At 38.4% G+C, this 19306-nt stretch overlaps 1 protein-coding gene across 1 annotated transcript in view; it reads left to right on the top strand.

Moving 5' to 3' along the window:
• ATP8A1 (ATPase phospholipid transporting 8A1) overlaps positions 1–19306 on the top strand; it is a 242227-nt gene that overhangs the window by 30529 nt on the left and 192392 nt on the right. The window contains exons 2-5 of the mRNA XM_028492008.2: positions 5698–5812; positions 7090–7189; positions 8179–8277; positions 13451–13496. Coding sequence (XP_028347809.1) covers positions 5698–5812; positions 7090–7189; positions 8179–8277; positions 13451–13496 — 360 coding nt within the window. The remainder of the gene's footprint in view (positions 1–5697; positions 5813–7089; positions 7190–8178; positions 8278–13450; positions 13497–19306) is intronic.

The following is a 19306-nucleotide window of genomic DNA, read 5'->3' on the forward strand; positions in this document are numbered from 1 at the left end:
TCCTGGGCTTTTGTTTGTTAGAAGATTTTTAATCACAGTCTCAATTTCAGTGCTTGTGATTGGTCTGTTTATATTTTCTATTTCTTTCTGGTTCAGTCATGGAGGGTTATACCTTTCTAAGAATTTGTCCATTTCTTCCAGGTTGTCCATTTTATTGGCAGAGTTGCTTGTAGTAATCTCTTAGGATGCTTTGTATTGCTGCAGTGTCTGTTGTAACTTCCCCTTTTTCATTTCTAATTTTAATGATTTGAGTCCTCTCCCTCTTTTTCCTGATGAGTCTGGCTAATGGTTTATCAATTTGTTTATCTTCTCAAAGAACCAGCTTTTAGTTTTATTGATGTTTGCTATTGTTTTCTTTGTTTCTGTTTCATTTATTTCTGCTCTGATCTTTATGATTTCTTTCCTTCTACTAACTTTGGGTTTTGTTTGTTCTTCTTTCTCTAGTTCTTTTAGGTGTAAGATTAGGTTATTTATTTGAGATGTTGTTTCTTGAGGTAGAATTGTATTGCTGTAAACTTCCCTCTTAGAACTGCTTTTGCTGCATCCCATAGGTTTTGGATCATCGTATTTTCATTGTCATTTTTCTCTAGATATTTTTTGATTTCCTCTTTGATTTCCTCCGGTGATCTCTTGGTTACTTAGTAACGTATTCTTTAGCCTCCATGTGTTTGTGTTTTTACGTTTTTTTCCCTGTGACTGATTTCTAATCTCATAGCGTTGTGGTCAGAAAAGGTGCTTGATATGATTTCAATTTTCTTAAATTTACTGAGGCTTGATTTGTGACCCAAGATTTGATCAATCCTGGAGAATGTTCTGTGCACACTTTTGAAGAAAGTGTAATCTGCTGTTTTTGGATGGAATGTCCTATAAATATCAATGAAATCTATCTGGTCTGTTGTTTCATTTAAAGCTTCTCCTTCCTTATTTATTTTCGTTTTGGATGATCTGTCCATTGGTGTAAGTGAGGTGTTAAAGTCCCCCACTATTATTGTGTTCCTGTCAATTTCCTCTTTTATGGCTGTTAGCAGTTGCCTTATGTATTGAGGTGCTCCTATGTTGGGTGCATATATATTGATAATTATTATATCTTCTTCTTGGATTGATCCTTTCATCATTATGTAGTGTCCTTCCTTGACTCTTGTAACCTTTTTTATTTTAAAGTCTATTTTATCTGATATGAGTATTGCTACTCCAGCTTTCTTTTGATTTCCATTTGAATGGAATATCTTTTTCCATCCCCTCACTTTCAGTTTGTATGTGTCCCTAGGTCTGAAGTGGGTCTCTTGTAGACAGCATATATATGGGTCTTGTTTTTATACATTCAGCGAGCCTGTGTCTTTTGGTTGGAGCATTTAATCCGTTCACGTCTAAGGTAATTATTGATATGTATGTTCCTATTACCATTATCTTAATTGTTTTAGGTTTGTTTTTGTAGGTCCTTTACTTGTCTTGTGTTTCCCACTTAGAGAATTTCCTTTAGCATTTGTTATAGAGCTGGTTTGATGATGCTGAATTTTCTTAGCTTTTGCTTGTCTGTAAACCTTTTCATTTCTCCTTCTAATCTGAATGAGATCCTTGCTGGGTAGAGTAATCTTGGTTGTAGGTTCTTCCCTTTCATCACTTTAAATATGTCATGCCACTCCCTTCTAGTTTGTAGAGTTTCTGCTGAGAAATCAGCTGTTAACCTTATGGGAGTTCCTTTGTATGTTATTTGTCTTTTTTCCCTTGTTGCTTTCAATAATTTTTCTTTGTCTTTATTTTTTTCCAATTTGATTACTATGTGTCTCGGCATGTTTCTCCTTGGGTTTATCCCAAATGGGACTCTGTGCTTCCTGGACTTGGGTGGCTATTTCCTTTCCCATGTTAGGGAAGTTTTTGACTATAATCTCTTCAAATATTTTCTCTGTTCCTTTCTCTCTCTCTTCTCCTTCTGGGACCCCTATAATGCAAATGTTGTTGAGTTTAATGTTGTCCCAGAGGTCTCTTAGGCTGTCTTCATTTCATTTCCGTCTTTTTTCTTTATTCTGTTCCACAGCAGTGAATTCCACCATTCTGTCTTCCAGGTCACTTATCTGTTCTTCTGCCTCAGTTATTCTGCTGTTGATTCCTTGTAGTGTATTTTTCATTTCAGCTATTTTATTGTTCATCTCTGTTTGTTTGTTCATTAATTTTTCTAGGTCTTTTTTAAACAGGTCTTGCATCTTCTCGATCTTTGCCTCCATTCTTTTTCCAAGGTCCTGGGTAATCCTCACTATCATTATTCTGATTTCCTCTTCTGGAAGGTTTCCTATCTCCACTTCATTTAGTTGTTTTTCTGGGGTTTTATCTTGTTCCTTCATCTGGTACATAGCCCTCTGCCTTTTCATTTTGTCTATCTTTCTGTGAATGTGGTTTTTGTTCCACAGGCTGCAGTAGTATAGTTCCCCTTGCTTCTGCTGTCTGCCCTCTGGTGGATTAGGGTATCTCAGAGGCTTGTGGAATTTTCCTGATGGGAGTGACTGGTGGTGGGTAGAGCTGGCTGTTGCTCTGGTGGGCAGAGTTCAGTAGAACTTTAATCTGCCTGTCTGCTGATGGGTGGGGCTGGGTTCCCTCCTTGTTGGTTATTTGGCCTGAGGCGACCCTACACTGGAGCCCACCTGGGCCCTTTGGTGGGGCTCATGGCGGACTCTGGGAGGGCTCACGCCAAGGAGTACTTCCCAGAACTTCTGCCAGTGTTCTTGTTCCAAGGTGGGACACAGCCACCCCCCACCTCTGCAGGAGACCCTCCAACACTAGCAGGTAGGTCTAGTTCAGTCTCCTATGGGGTCATTGCTCCTTACCCTGGGTCCCCACGTGCACACTACTTTGTGTGTGCCCTCCAAGAGTGGAGTCTCGGTTTCCCCCAGTCCTGTCGAAGTCCTGTAATCAAATCCCGCTAGCCTTCAAAGTCTGATTCTCTAGGAATTCCTCTTCCCATTGCTGGACCCCCACGTTGGGAAGCCTGACGTGGGGCTCAGAACCTTCACTCCAGTGGGTGGACTTCTGAGGTATAAGTGTTCTCCAGTTTGTGAGTCACCCACCCAGCAGTTATGTGATTTGATTTTATTGTGATTGCGCCCCTCCTACCGTCTCATTGTGGCTTCTCCTTTGTCTTTGGATGTGGGGTATTTCTTTTGGTGAGTTCCAGCATCTTCCTGTCAATGATTGTTCAGCAGTTAGTTGTGATTCTGTTGCTCTTGCAAGGGGGAGCGAGAGCGCATCCTTCTACTCCGCCACCTTGAACCAGTCTCCTGCAGAGAACATTTTTAAAAGAAAAAAAGAAGAAGCATAAAAACAGAGTTGTCTGGTGCATATTGATCGGTTATAGGGGATGTGTTCACCTCTAACCCAGAAGTATAAGACCAAAATTTAAGGAAAGAGGCGATTCCAATCCCTTTTTCTAGGAGGGTCCTTTACCCCATAGAAATTCTTGAATACAGATTCATATGTGATGGGGAGAGGAGATGTCCAAGTTTACCTGGCAGCAATTGAAACCCCAGTATAAATGGATGTGTCAGGTAAGGAGTGACACCTAACACCTCAGCTGAGAACATCCAGTTACGTAAAGTAAGTACAACTTGAGGATATCAGTTCAAAGCAGAGTGGAGAGCTGGTTTTCTTGAGGCACTTTGTCCAGTTGAGGTACTGTAAACAGTACACTACGGTCTTTGTGCTGTCATCAAGGAAAATCTAATAAAAGATTTCTAAGAATTTTAATATTGCTGTGCCTCTGATAATCCATGACTTAGTCTGTTCAGGCTGCTTTAATAAAATACTATAGACTGGCTGGTTTATGAATAACAAATTTACTTCTCACAATTCTGGAGCCTGGGAAGTCCAAGATCAAGGCACTGGCAGATTAGGTGTCTGGTGAGGGCCCGCCTTCTGGTTCATAGAGGACCATCTTCTTGCTGTGTCCTCACATGGGGTGGGGGTGAGGGATCTCTCTGGGACCTCTTTTAAAAGGGGCACTAATCCCTCTTATGAGGATTCCACCATCATGACCTAATCACCTCGAAAAAATCTCCTCCTAATACCATCACATCCAGGGTTAGGATTTCAACAGGTGGATTTTGGAGGAGACATAAACATTCAGTCTTTAGCAATCCCTATATGGAATTTTGATTGTATACACTAGGGAGGAAAGTTTGTGTTACGTCTAAAACATGGTGTAGTGACAGATAATTATTAACCATGTGACCATGGTCAAAGCTGCTAATGTGTCTAAAACTGCAAAATGAGTGTGACAGTACCTAATTTGGATCCATGTGACCTCCGAAGTGATGAGTATAAAATGTGGCTCTCACCCTGTGCCTCTCTCCTTGGCAAGCTTTCAGTGGCTCGCTACCAACGAGAGGATGTGATCCAGACTTCTTCACAAGCATGAGAGGTCCTTTTAAACCTGGCCTGTGTGCTTTTTCAGCACTGTATCTCACCTGTCTTTACCTTGCCTTTTGTGTATTCTTCAGCAGTGTTGTCCTGTTTGCACTGCCCTGCACACAATTACACTGTTTCTCACCTTCCCCGCCCCTATGCTCATGTTCTCCACCTTTGTAGGAAGCTCCTATGATTTTCTGGTTTCATAGGGTAACGGAACCCCACACGCAAGCTTTTATTGTACAGGTTGTTACCAGCACATGGCTGTCATCAGTTTATCAGTGGGTGGAGAATCATTTGCTTGCTCTCAAAGAAATGGGCACATAACAAGTCCTTTGTCATTTAGTTTTTATTTATTTGTCAAACATTTATTGAGTACCTGCTGTTTGTGAGTACTGGTATTGGAAGATAAGTAGCCTGCCAGCTATGGCCCCAGGGAGTTCCATTCTGGTAGGGGACAGACTCAAGGGACAGGGGAGGTACAGAGGCCTATGGGAACATAGTGAAGGTGCTCTGACTTTAGCATCAGAGAACACTTCAGAAGAGACCCCTGTTGGCAGGTCTTTTGGGAGGAGTTGGCACTGACTAGGCAGGAAAGAGAAGAAAAGTGGGTATTTGAGATAAAGTACTGTTGGTGACTCGAGGAAAGGGGTAAAGGACTGATTTAATTCAGTCTCATTTAATTCTCACTAGAAAGTAAAATAAGCATTTTAAAATTTTTTCTGTTCTTCTAGAAACTGTATGTATTTTTAAAAGTGTTGTCAACATTGCAGCAAGGTGTTACCCAGTTGAAATTGCCCATATCTATTTATGTTGTTTCAGTGATGGTGAGGTGACTTGATCTTTTTCTCTGTTTTTATTCACAAAGAAAAAGCAAAACCAGAAAAGCATTAAATGTGTATGCTTAAAATTTCAGAATGTATTGTCATTACCTCTGTCTTGTTAGTCTTATCTAAAAGTGTAAACCATTTTAGAATTTTGTATTACTTTTGGACATATTTTTATGTAATGGAAGGAAATAAGTTGAACATTTCTGGGGAAAAGAAGGGTACAAATTAAAAATTGATGTTTCTCTTTTTGAAATGGGTCCGCTTTTACATGACTGTTAAGTGTTGCCTTTTCAATTTAGTAGAAATGTTAAATGTGGGGATTTTTCCTTTTATTAGAATAGAAGCAACACCAATAACAGGGAAGCAGATAGCTTTTAACAGGTTTTAGGCTCTGGGATAGTTATGAATTGTGTTTTTGGTCTGGATAATAAAATGAAACATTTTTTATCAAATAAGACTCTCTCTGTTTAAGGTTATGAGAAGACTGATGATGTTTCAGAGAAGACTTCACTGGCTGACCAGGAGGAAGTAAGGACTATATTCATCAACCAGCCCCAGCTGACAAAATTCTGCAATAACCATGTCAGGTAAGAACTACCAAAGAATGCTTGGGACTAGCTATTACGGCAGAACTTGGGAGGACATCTCCCCTGCCGGACCAAAATGAAAATGCTTGCAAGGAGCTTTCAGTTAAATCAGTTTAATATTTAAAAGCTTACTGGAGGCAGTGTGTATCAGCTGTTTCTCCATCTTCTAGCCAAGAAGATGTTAATAAGAATCTAAAAGCAGGAAGGAGAAGAAAGGCTAAGCAGCCATATGTATGCTACCAATTCTAGTTAACAGTATCTGAATAATGAAAACTGTTCATGGGTATGTGCCTTTGTCTTAAACCTGTTAATAGACCCATGAACTGTTGTTTTTGATTAACAAGTTTTCACCTTTTAAAAGAAGTCTTTGCAATTCTTCACTTAGAACTCCTTTTTGTTAAATAGTCTTTAAATATTGGCTTTCGATACTTGCAAAATTTCATATGGTGTCGAGGAATGGAAGGTGTGAGAATTACTTCAGTGTTCTATTTTCATTCCAACAATAATGTAAAACTATTGCTGTTATAAGCACTGTTCACTAAGTGGCCTCCGGAACCAAGTGAACACCAACCCCCTTCCCGCCACACGTCAGCCCAGTAGTTTTCTGGTGACAAAACTAGATTTGTGAAATGACCGTTTAAAATTAATATTTACACCTTCAAATTCTACAGTAACTTTTCTGAGCTTAAGGAGTGTGGCATGTGTCCCTTTAATCTCCTTTTTATTTAATTAACAAGAGAAAGATTGGATATTTCTGAGACCTAAATGGTGATATCTTCCTGATTGTGGACATATCTGATGTGTTTGGTGTGGAGTCCTAGCCAAGTTTCTAGAGGAGCCATGAAGAAAATTCAGACCGAACCCCACAAAACTCTTCATTTCTCTGACGTTATCCAGGGAAGTCCCTCTATTTGATGTTTCTGGTCTTGCTCAAATTACTGATTTTTTTGGGCAAGATTTTATTTTCTATTAACGTATTATACACTATCTTAACTAAAGGTGCTCTTCTTTGTAAGCTGTTGCTAGTAATGATAACAGGATGATTGGCCAAAGAGAACAAAAGATATTGTGCAGAAAATTAAACTCTTACTATTTAGACAGTTCCTTTCACTCCTTTTCTTTGAGGTTAATGACCATTTGCAGTGTTCTCCCGATTTTAAACAGAGGGCACTTGTTCATCATTTAATTTTTTATATGGCAATAATAGAATTTTGTAAACATGGGTGCTAATTGTGGAGTAATTAACTTTTATGCTACTTTTCATTTTTGTTTTCTAGCACTGCGAAATATAACGTAATCACATTCCTTCCAAGATTTCTCTACTCTCAGTTCAGAAGAGCCGCTAATTCATTTTTTCTCTTTATTGCACTGCTTCAGGTAAAGTCATGTTGTAAAACCTTAGCTCAAAATCATGTGTTCAGATGTTAATAAATGTTTTTCTTTAAGCCCATGACCAATCTTCTGAAGCTTGTCTAAGCACAGAGAGATAAGCTGGTTTGGTGCGCATTTCCAGCTCTTGCTGCAAGTCGAGTTAGAATACTGCTGCTACCTTGTCAAGCCTTTTGATTCATTTTTTTAAGTTCATTTTTATCAACTTATTTTAAACATTCTGTAAATTTAATGTGGCGGGGACTGTTCATTTTGGGTGGTAAGGGGGATGGGACTTTTTCTTAAGCTAGCAAGTTATTTTAGTTAACAGTAACATTGTCAATTCTGAACCTTCAAATGTAAGTTACCATTTTAAAATTTTTTCATTTTGTATTTGGGTTAGTTGTAATTAGGAAAAAAAAGTTTCATTTTATTAAAAAGTAGTCTATGTTCATGCAAAAAGAATAAGAAGACACAACAACGAAAAAATTTTATAACTCTTATTCCACCACCACCAAGAGGCAATTACTGTCTTAATTGGGTGTTTATCCTCTGGTCTATTTTTTTTTTTTTTTCATCCCAAGCATTGTTAATTGACTTACTTTACAAAAAGAGGATCTTAGAGTATATATGTCTTATCATCTGCTTTATCCATATAATAATGTGTGGATATTTTCCCATGTGATTTATTTTGTTTCTAAAATAACATCCTTAATGGTTGTGTGAAATTTTAGTATATGGACATGCTGTAATTTAGTTAACCAGTCCCCCTTTGTGGGTGTTAGTCCTACACACAACTGCTTGCCGTGAAGCTAATTAACCCTCTCTCCCAGATACATACTAGATACAAGCAAATTACCTCACGCAGTGTTAGTCTACCAAGATGGTAAAATCAATGAAGCATATTTTACGAAGCTCCGAGCCTTTGTTGTTTTTAAATGTATTATAAACCTTCTAGTTCTTACTGAATTTCTCATCCTTTTTTTCTCTTCTGATAGCAAATACCTGATGTATCACCAACAGGTCGCTACACAACACTGGTTCCTCTCTTATTTATTTTAGCTGTGGCAGCTGTCAAAGAGATAATAGAAGATATTGTAAGTATTTGTTTTTTTCATAAATAAATGTAACTCTGTTATTTTTGTATACATATTTTAAAAAATTAGTTTCTTCCTAAGTTGTTTAATTCTTGACACAGACTGTTTAAAATACCCGTTCAACTTAAAAGTATTTAAAATATGCTCCCATCCCTAGAATAAGAAATAAGAATAAGAAAAGAATAATAAGAAAATTCATTCAGTAATTTTGCAAGTTAGATTTTTTTTTTTTTTTTTTTTTTTTTTTTTTTGTGGTACGCGGGCCTCTCACTGCTGGGGCCTCTCCCGTTGCGGAGCACAGGCCCCGGACTCACAGGCTCAGCGGCCATGGCTCACGGGCCCAGCCGCTCCGCGGCATGTGGGATCCTCCCGGACCGGGACACAAACCCGCGTCCGCTGCCTCAGCAGGCGGACTCTCAAACACTGCGCCACCAGGGAAGCCCCTGCAAGTTAGATTTTTAGCCTCATTTTAAAGGTAAGAAAGCTGAGGCTTATAGAGGTTGTGTAACTTGTGCAAGAAATCAATGGAATCAGAATTCCATCCCATCCAGTGTTCTTCCTCTGTATTATTGTAGCGAGTCACCAACGATAATATTAATAACATTTATTGAGCTTCTGGGTTCCATGTACTTGCTCTATTGTTCTTTTAATTTATTAAATCTTATAACAACTTTAAAGATTATTGATATTATCCCCATTTTGAAGATGAGGGAGAGGAGGCACAGAGGAGTAAGTTACTTGCCCAGGGTCACAGAGCTGATAACTGGGGCTGTCAGAATTCAAATAAGGCTGTTTGGTTCCAGAGCCCCTGCCTTATAATCACTGCTCTAAATTGCCTTTCCTTTTTTTTTTTCCCTTTTCCCTAGCAAAACTATAAACTCTCTAGCTATGGTTTCTAGTATCTCTCTCTATGAAAATACATGGTAAATAAAATAGTATCCAAGAAGTTTGCTTGTTTTTAACAGAACTCTTATTGGCATATGTAATAACTGGATACTGTTGGAAAGCAGCTAATCGGGCAGTTCCTGAAGGATGTAATAATAGTATTGTGGATAATAAGATATCATGTGAAGTAGTTTTCCAATAAAGAAAAACAGTGTTAAGAAATTGACTAAAAATGTTCTGTAAGAATGGTTTAATAAGAAGTTTATGTCAATGTGTAAGGTGATAGAAAGTTTGAAATGTTACTCCCTAGAAAAGGAAAAACAATCAGATAATCGTTTAGATAGTTGGACAAAGAGTATCTTTATCAGTAATTATAATTAGTACATATAATTTTTCATTCATTCAATAAAGATATGTGAAGCAGTACTTAGGTGCCCAGCATTCATTAGGGTATGTTTTAGGATGTGTTAAACTTTTGCTGCAGTAATAATCAAGTCCCAAATGTCAGGGGCTTAAACATAAGTTGATTTTTCATGTACTCAAAGACACTGCAGGTTTTTGTCCAGGAGGAAGGGAGGGCAGGAGGCACCATTGTTCATGTAGTCATTCAGGGATGCAGCTGAATCAGGGCTCTGCTGTGTGGGATATCAGTGGTCACCAGAACAGAGGAAGGGAGGGAATGAAGGTACATAGAAATGGTGCATATCACATCTGCTTACAGCACAATATTAGAACTAGTGACATGACAAAAGGGAGCTATAATCTGTGTCCATAGCAATAGAGGAGAATTAGATATTGGTGAATACAGTAATGTCTACCACTCTTACATCAGTGAATGAAACAAAGCTTACATTCTAGTAAGCTTTCCTTTATGTTCTGTTAAACAACCTTTTTAAAAAAAAATTTGACAATAAAGCAGTAAGAATTACCTAAGACTCAACCACCCCAGTGCCTTTTAACTCTCAATGCTTTGGACACCTTAACATAATATGATTTCCTATTTTTGTGTGTAAGTAACAAATTACGTATACACTTACTTGAAAATATAGAATCATTGGAGAACTCTTAGTTTAAAAAAAAGCTGCATAGTGTCAAATGTTAATTCTTATGGTAAGAGTCAAGGTTGTTTGTTAAATTGATAATATTCACCTTTAAAAACATGCCTTCTTTGCTGTACACTTGTTCACTTAAACACTGATAAACTTTATTCATTATAAAACAAATACTTATTTAAAGTCTACAGTGTTCAGAGACCAAATCCTGGGAATATGCCAGTGAGTGAAAGTAGTTATGATTGAGCTTGCAGTCTAGTACAGGGGACAGACGTTACTCGGGTAACCACACCAGCTATTATGAGAATTAAATGATGCACTAAAGTCCTTAGAGCGGTGCTTAGTATATAATTAGTGCCGAATAAATGTTAACTGTGTGGTCATCATTCAAAGATCTTTTTGACTAAAATATAGAAAATGGATTGCAAGGAAAGAAGAGAGGATTTTGGGAGTAGTTGGTATGAAAACATAAAGATGTCTTAAACTAAGTGGTATTGTAAAGATAAAGAAATATGGAAAAATGAATTCAATATATATTTAGGAGTAAAGTTGACAAGACTTATCACCATCTGAAATGCTGTATATCCTACTCATTTTATTAATGTTTTATCTCTAACAACTAGAATGTAAGTTCCATGAGAGCAAGAGTTTTTTGTCTCTTGTTCATTGCTGTATCAGCAGTAGTAACAGGGCCTGACACAGTATTTTGTTAACATTTATTGAATGAAGAAATACATTGGATGGGAGTGAAAGGGAAAGAAGGTACTTACGACTCTCAAGTTGCTGGTTTGTGCAAGTGGATGGTATATGGTTCCATTCTGAGACAAGTACCTAGTCTTGGGGGTTAAAGTCAGAGATTGCCTTTTTGACATAGTGTAAGATGCCTTTGAGACTGCCAGAGGAGGCAACTGGATATAATAGTCTGGAGCTCAGTTGAGAGTCTTGGCTGGTATATATTTAGATAATAGTTATCATTGAAATTGCAGCTGTGAATGAATTAAGAGAGTGGAGAGTGAGAAGTGGAGAGGGCAGGGAGTAAGCCTTGAGGAAATCCATCTCAGAGAGATAAAGAAGGGGCCATGGTGCAGGTAGAACACCTGGGTAATGATGTCTTAAGATATGTCTAGGGAGGGAAGGGTTTGCAGAAGGAAGGGGTAGTCAGTACTACATGCTAAAGAACCATAAAGTTCATAGCACTATTTATACAGTAGAGTTTATTGTACCACTGTCAATCAAATATTAATAATATTAAATAATTCACTGGCTCTCAGTGATATTAAGTGAACTCTGATTACAGGACAGTAGAAGTATTTGAACTCAGAGAATATCTATTTTAATTTCTTCTGAACTATTAGTTTTAGAAGAAATAGCATCTCTTTTGGATGCAATGTAATGATAAGATTAGAATGTACCTATCTGGGTTGGATCCTTATGTATATTCAAAACAATTGTTTCTTGACGAGTAACCTAATTTATTCTGTGGTGGGAAGGTTGAGGAAGGAGAGGCTCCTATATAAGAATTCTCTGCAGATGGAAAGAAATGTTCAGGATCTCCTTAAGTTTCACTAAGATTAAATTTCCAGTTTAAGTGGAGGGTTTCATTAATTAGCTTTTATTTGTCTCCTTCAGTTGGAAGTCTAACCATTGTCTGTCATAGATGTGCGTTGTTTTGGAAATATTTGCACTGCCTTCAGATATCTAAATTTGCCTTGGACCAAATTTATTTTGGACCAAAATTTATTTGGGGTTACTTCCTAATTTTCTTAAGATCTTTATTCACAACCAAAAAAGAGTAAGTATTTTAGAGTTTTATCAATCATAAAATATTCTCCACTGATGCTACAGAATTAACAGAACTTTAAAAATTTATTTAAGAACCTTTGCTGGCAAATCGTATGCTTACTTTTGGAAGCAATAATTTGACTATTAAAGGTCTGCATTGTTACACTTTTATTAGCGAGCGTTTTATTGAGAAAGAATTGTGGTGTGTTCCTGCATATGGATGTGGCAGCAGTCATTTTCAACAAGCCTTGCACAGAGGCGTTCTGAATGCCTTATTTGCATTTTGTGCAGTTCAGTGGCTGATTGTTTGGATGAACTGAGCTCACAGTGCCAGCTATTATGCCACTCCTCGTCAGCACTGCTGTGTCTTGGAGTGCTCATCTACAAGCCCAGGCTTTTCTCTGGAAAAGTGTTTTCATTTGTGCCTGTGATTCTAAAAACCATGTTTCTTCTCAAACGGAGAACTTAGGAACTCATTTTATTACACTCATGCCAACCTACCTTGTGGTCAGGTATGCGCAGCTAAACCTGACCCTGGGCTTTATATGATAAAATCTTTGAGCTCAGAGTCAGTTACACTCAACACGTTTCTTCAGCGTCAGCAGAGGCTGATGTGTTATGCTCGATGCTGTAAGTTTAGACAGAAGCCGTGGAAAACCTCTAGTTGAACCGTAGAGAAGATAACCTCCCCTGACCACTCAAATTCTCACCTTTCCTCTGACCTTCCCTTTCTCTTTCTTACTGCTATAAAATCTTGGCTTCTGTAGCTTTTCAAACTCACCCACCTAGACTTAGACTAACTCATTTGTTTACCGTTTAATTTTTTCTTGCTTTGGGAGGAGGGAAAATGAGACTCAGTGACTCGCAGTAGTGGGAGAGGGGGCTGTAGGGGAACAGTGGGGAGAAGCAGCTTTGTGCAAACGGTAGACGTATTTGGTTCCCATCATTGACAGACATCGGCACGTACTTAAATTATAGAGGATGTACTCAGCTAATTAGATAATGAATTTCGTAAAAAACTGAAAATATTTCAGTACCATTATTAAATGGTAGTTATTTTAGGTAATTCTCATGGGCAATCTTCTTTTTTAAGTAAGTTATTTAAACAAACGTCTAAATCAGCCTTTCAGCTCCATCTTTTCTAGTACGTTAAAATTTTAATTGTACCTGTATGATAATGTAAGATACTGCCGAGGACCACACCCCTGTACTCCCAGAACAGGAGTAGCATATAAAGATGCTATGGATTGCACTTTCAATTTTAAAATTCCTGCATACCCTGATTATTCCCATTACCACACCCTGGGTGTACTTATACAATTGATATGGGTATGAAAGGATAAAAGCTTTGAGAAACATAAGTTTTAAAAATCTCTCTTTTGTAATAGGTGCTATCTTGTTTTGTTAATCTCATCCACTTTTTCACAGTTTTTGTTTTTGCTTTTAAATTTTAGAAACGGCATAAAGCTGATAATGCAGTGAACAAGAAACAGACCCAAGGTAAGAATTTTACATTTTGTTTCTCATATCTGTCAAATACACTCATATACAAATCACTTCAATTAAATATAATTCAACTGAGAGCACTGTGTATCTCTTTAAGTTTTTGTTCCAGGATAGATTCTTCCTTTGTAGCATTTATTAGCATGACACTTAAATTCACATTAGAGTGATTTAAAGGGGGTAATATTGATAGTTTTGAAAAGTAACATTTTTAATACATTTTAAGTGCCTCATAGCAATGTACTCACAAGTACTGTCCATAAAATCTGCAGTTGTTTTGACAGTGTTAAGTGCCACAAAATGTCTTTGTGTGTGTGTGTGATCTATAGATGTACTCTAGGTATGATTTATAGAAAATAATCAGACGTGATGTTACTTGAGTAAAAGGCATATTGGAAGCACTTTGAATTATCCTGTACTTGCAGAAGACATATACTCCAGAAATAAATAAAACAGTTAAAACCAGGCCAGCTTCTGGAAAGCATATGGCATGTTGATGTGGCTCTTTTGTTGTGGGTCTCATTTCGATGGAGTTGAAACCCAGATGACCTTCAACACAAGCAAATAGACTGTTGTGCTCTCAGTTAAAAAAAAAAAATACCCAGGAACATGTGAAGCAGACATCTTACCCCATCCCTGAGCTTTCCCAGTCTGAGAATTTCATCTCTCTCTGAAGTTCCCTGATGTGATGAGGATCAGCCATGTCTGCCAAAATTAGCTGGTAATTAAAAACAGTATTTTTGTACGGGTCTGACTTTTGTGGGACTCTGTCAAAATGCCCTGCTTCTCTTCTTACCACCTTCTACCAAAGGGATTACCTGCTGATCTTTGATGCATTTGAAAAAGGTACATTTATTAAAGTATCACCTAATAAATTAAATATTTACTGAAATTATACTTAGTACGGGACATATGAAAAAGTATAAGATGGGAACTCTGTAAAGGTGAAAAATGATCTTGTGTGGAAAATGAAGGATTTGGATTACGTGATCTCAGTGTCTCTAGATTTTTGTGGCAAATGCTGGTTCCTGTGTCAAATGCTCTACAAATTCAAAAGCAGGAGAGAGAATTGTGGCGTAACTTGAGCTAGATCTTGAATTTCGGGAAGTTTGGATAAGCAGAGGCACCTGGGCAAGATATTGCCTGTGTGCTGAGTGAGGAAGGATGAAGAGAGCTTTTCCTGAGCAGAGATGAAGACGGCTGTTGGATTGCTTTGTGGAACTACTAGAGTGCCAGATGGGGAAAGGAGATTCCTGGCAAAGGGAAGCAAAGACATGATCAGAAAGGTAGGCTGGGGTCAAATTTTACAGGGCCTTGAATGCCAAGCCAGGAGATTCCAACTTTTCTTACATATGCTGAGTAGCTGTTGAAGGTTTACCAGCCAAAAAGAGATAAGATAAATATGCAGATTAAAGTTGGAGAGCAGAGTGAAGTGGAATAGGGGGCTCTTAGAAGCCTGAGGACTAAGCTTCTCTAGGGGTTTAGGTGGGAAGGGACAGCCATAGGTATTGAAAGGGGGGGAAAAAAAGCAAAAATGTTTCAGGTACTGGTATTTTTGGCAAGTGGTGCAGTTTTTGCATTTGTTGCCATGTTGCTCAGAATGTTCAGTAACAGCTTTTGAACCAAAAATGTGTAACTGTTTTTTCCAGTACATAATGTGTCTTGTGGCAGAGGGCTTCTATCCTCAGGGACTGGCAGTTACTTATTTTCAAGCCTTGGCACAAGAAGTCAACATGGTACAGTTGAAGAGTAGCTGTCATAGCCGTGTTGATTTAAGCTACCACACCCTGTATGGATGGGTTCTCTGATTTTCCAGGTACTTGCCTACTTCCAGAAATACTACCTCTTTGCCCACTGTTCAGAGAAAAGATTCTTTCTTGGTTATCATTCTTGGTTCACCAATTCATTCTGGATTAACAGGATTAGCTCTGTGATTAAAAAGTGAGAGGAAAGTCTTCTATAGTATAGAAAACTCATGTCAAAAATAAAATATTAAGGCTTAATATAAAAATCATTTTAAGTCAGAATAGTTGGAAAGCCCATGTTCAAGAAATTATGGTCTTTAGTTTGCTACTTGATTGTTTTCTAAGAGACTCGAATCGTTCTTTTTTCTTTTTTCTTTGCCTAGTTTGAATATTTGGTCGTCTTTTTGATTTTGCAGTTGATAGGTGATAACAAATGTTTGAGTAGGATACTACTTGCTGTCAGATAACTCAAATTACTGATACTTTATATGAAAGCCATCTGTCCTTAGGCCAGACTGAAATTCAATTTGCTTTCCTGAGTTGAGGCAGGAAGTGGTGTAGGAGTGGAGTGGGAAGGGGGTTATTTTTGACAGGCAATTAATCTATGACATATTTTTAGTATTTTACTTAAATTTCATTTTCTAAATGTTTATCAAGATCATGTAATATATGAGGACGTCTTTCCCTCAGATTGAAATATTAATCCTTCTATATTCTTAGAAAAATGAATATTTTCTCTCCTTATTTTGCATTGAGGCACTAAAGAGTGACTTTTTTCTCTGTCATTCCCTAGTGACTTCAGAAATACAAATTCATGATTTCACTTACAACATTTTCAGTGGACTGGTACCTGTCTGATGCCTCATTTTCACCAATTAATGAACTTGATCAGGGGTTAAATTCTGTATTCTGCAGAGGGCAGGTCTTCCTCATCTTTGTGTCCTCACAGCTCTAGCCCAGGGGCCCGTCATCCTTAGCAGGTGCTCTATGTGAGTGAACGAACCACTCTCTGTATAGATACTTCAGTACAGATAGGAAGCAGGAAGAGACTAGAAATGAAAGGAGCCTCCTTGAAAATTCATTATCTAGGGTGTGAGCAAGATGAAAAGCAGTATTTCCAAAACACTGTGTCCCAGACTGTTTTGCAGGCGCTGATAAGATTAACAAAACAAAACAAAAAAAAACTAACATGGTAGAAGTTCTTGCCTCCTCTTTACTGTCTCTGTTGAAGTCATCATATCATCATTTTACTCTGCTCTGCATCCTATGGACACAGCACTGTGTCCACTTATCACTTCCACTGCCCAAAAGCCCAGAGCACTGCTGTATTCAGGACCCCCAGGTTTTCCTGGCATCTAAATTTACCTTATTTTCTCCGATTTCTTCCTCAATATTTGAGCTCACAATATTTGACATACCCTCCCTCCACGTGTCTACATACACACAGGAGGCAGTCTCTCACTCTGTGTGCTAAATTGGGTTTTCTTGGCCAAACTTAGCTCTGCAGAAATTTTTTAATTATGCATTTGTAACTATCATTATAATATGTATATTGAAGCCAATCCCCATAAGAATTTGTTGTGCTTGAGCTAGTTCTCTTTTTAAATTGTAAACTTACGCTTTTATTTTTTGTGGAAAACTGCTATGGCTAGTATTTCAAGTGGAATGACAGTTTCACATAAAGTCACAATATGGAGGCCTGGGAAAGGATGGGGTTCAGGTGCAGACTAAGAAAGATATTTTGGATCTAAAAAATTAAAATTAAAGATGCCTCTTAATGAAGTAGATTTGCTGTTTTAAAATCCCAGGTTTGGATATATTCCCTGAAGGATGGTGTACATACATTCTGCAGGTGAGAATGTCTGGGAGACACCTGTGACATCTGGCAGCCCATCAGTCACCTGACTGGCTGCTGCCGTTGAATGAGAGCCACATTAGTACCATTAGATTGTTTCATACCTTGTTTTGTTAGTAGGTATTAGATTAAAATAAGTCTTTAATAAAGCAGTAGAATAAGTCTTTAATAAAGCAGTGTTTTGCTCTGTTTTAATTTAATTTAGAAAAAGATAACGTGAAATTCTTTTTAACTAGGCACATAGCTAAAAATAATAGATCTCATCTCCAGCTGATTGGTCTTTTCCCAGAGCTACATCAGCCTTTTCAGAAGTGGAGTTGAGTTGGTGGCCACTGATAACCGCTAACAAGGCTACTTCCCTGCAGGGCACATAGTTGCTTATCTCTGACTGCAAGCTATTTCACCTTTAAAGTCCTTTATGAAAAAGATGTTGAGTTGGTGTGGGTTGAATTTGTTTTAGGTTGTTAAGCCTGAAATGACCTACTAACAAGGCTGACTCCATCTGGTTGAGTTCATTTCATGCTAAGGGACTTAAAATAGCACCACTTTCCTGGCTTACTGAAAAAGCCAGTGGGCAGCTTTTTTGTTTCCCTGGAGGTATCTGCACATCTGATCCATCCATAAGCCTGGACCTGTACTCTGCCATGTATGCATCAGTTACCTATAAATAGTTCTTAGAAAGTACTGTTTCCATGAGCATAAAAATTGGACTTAAAAATTGAGCACATACGTGCTAAAGAATGTTTTCAGACATCTCTAGGATTGTTAATATCTTCAAATTAAAATTTTAAAATCATACAATTTTAGGAACTGAACTGGTTAGATATTTTTAGCAACAGCTCTGGATGAAGAGGAGGTATTTATTTGTGGGGAAGTACAACTGCAGATTATCTTTCATTTGTCCCATAAATAAAAGCACACCAAGAAACAAAATCTACTGAGGAAATTGAGGGCCATAGATAAAGTGAAAGGAGAAAAACAGGTGTGACTCCAAGTTAGAACGTTTATTGTTTCCCTTCAGTAAGTTTTGCTGAACATCTACCTTGTGTAAGACCCAATGCAGAAAATGCAGAAAGAAACCAGGCTTGATGCTTGCCCTGTAGGAAATTAAAATCTGGTAGGGAAGATAAGATGCTCGCTGATACTATGATACAAGATAGAAAAACTAATAAAGGCCAAATGAGAGAGGGGGGGATTCAGAAATGTCACACGCGAGGATCACAAAGACGAGTGCACTTTGAGTAAGCAGAGCTGTCGGCGTGGGTGCAGGGATAATCCAGGAGGAAACGGGGAGGCGTGAGGTATATTCTGGGAAGAGCAAATACAGATGTCCCTTGGTATCCATGGGGGATTGGTTCCAGGACCCCCACCGATACCAAAATCTGATTCCTTTATACAAAATGGCATATGAGTGGTGGATGCAGAACCCGTGGATACAGAGGGCTGAATGCAGTCCGTTTTGGCTACAGCATAGGATACGTGGCAGAGAGCAGTGGGGACAGGGACGGGGAGGCAAGTTAGGGTCATAATTTGGAGGCTTTGAAAACCAAGGTGAGGAGCTTGTAGAGAATTACTGAAGGGTGTGGCTAGGTTCCCAGTCATACTTTTTAACAAAGAATGTGACAGCTGCATGGGGAGGGGTGGGGTGAGGCACAAAGGGAGACTGACTTCTGATTAATTAGGGAAGGGGAATAGGGTGGTAGCAATGAGAAGGCAAAGGAAAATACACAGTGGACAGATCCAACTGGACTTGGCAAAGGAGGGGAACCCCCATCAAACACCAAATGCTGAATTAGTAGAGGACCGAGGCTGTGATACCCACTAAATCCAGCATTTAAGAAGTCATAAAATAGATAAGCAACAAGAATTTAGCGTATAGCACAGGGAATTATAGTCAGTATCTTGTAATAATCCGTAATGGAATAAAATCTGCAAAAAATCTGAATCACTATGCTGTACACCTGAAACTAATGCAATATTGTAAATCACATCTTCAATTAAAAAAAAGTCACCGTTCTTAACTGGAGTTCCAGTTCTAAACTGGAGAGCAGATGTGGGGCTGGGAGAACTGAAGCCTAGCTGCAGGGAAGGGTGGAATGGGCGGTGCAAGGAGGTGTTTTTTTTTTTTTTTTTTTTTTGTGGTACTCGGGCCTCTCACTGTTGTGGCCTCTCCCGTTGCGGAGCACAGGCTCCGGACACGCAGGCTC

This window comes from Physeter macrocephalus, chromosome 7 (assembly GCF_002837175.3).
Source record: "Physeter macrocephalus isolate SW-GA chromosome 7, ASM283717v5, whole genome shotgun sequence".
Lineage (NCBI taxonomy): Eukaryota > Metazoa > Chordata > Mammalia > Artiodactyla > Physeteridae > Physeter > Physeter macrocephalus.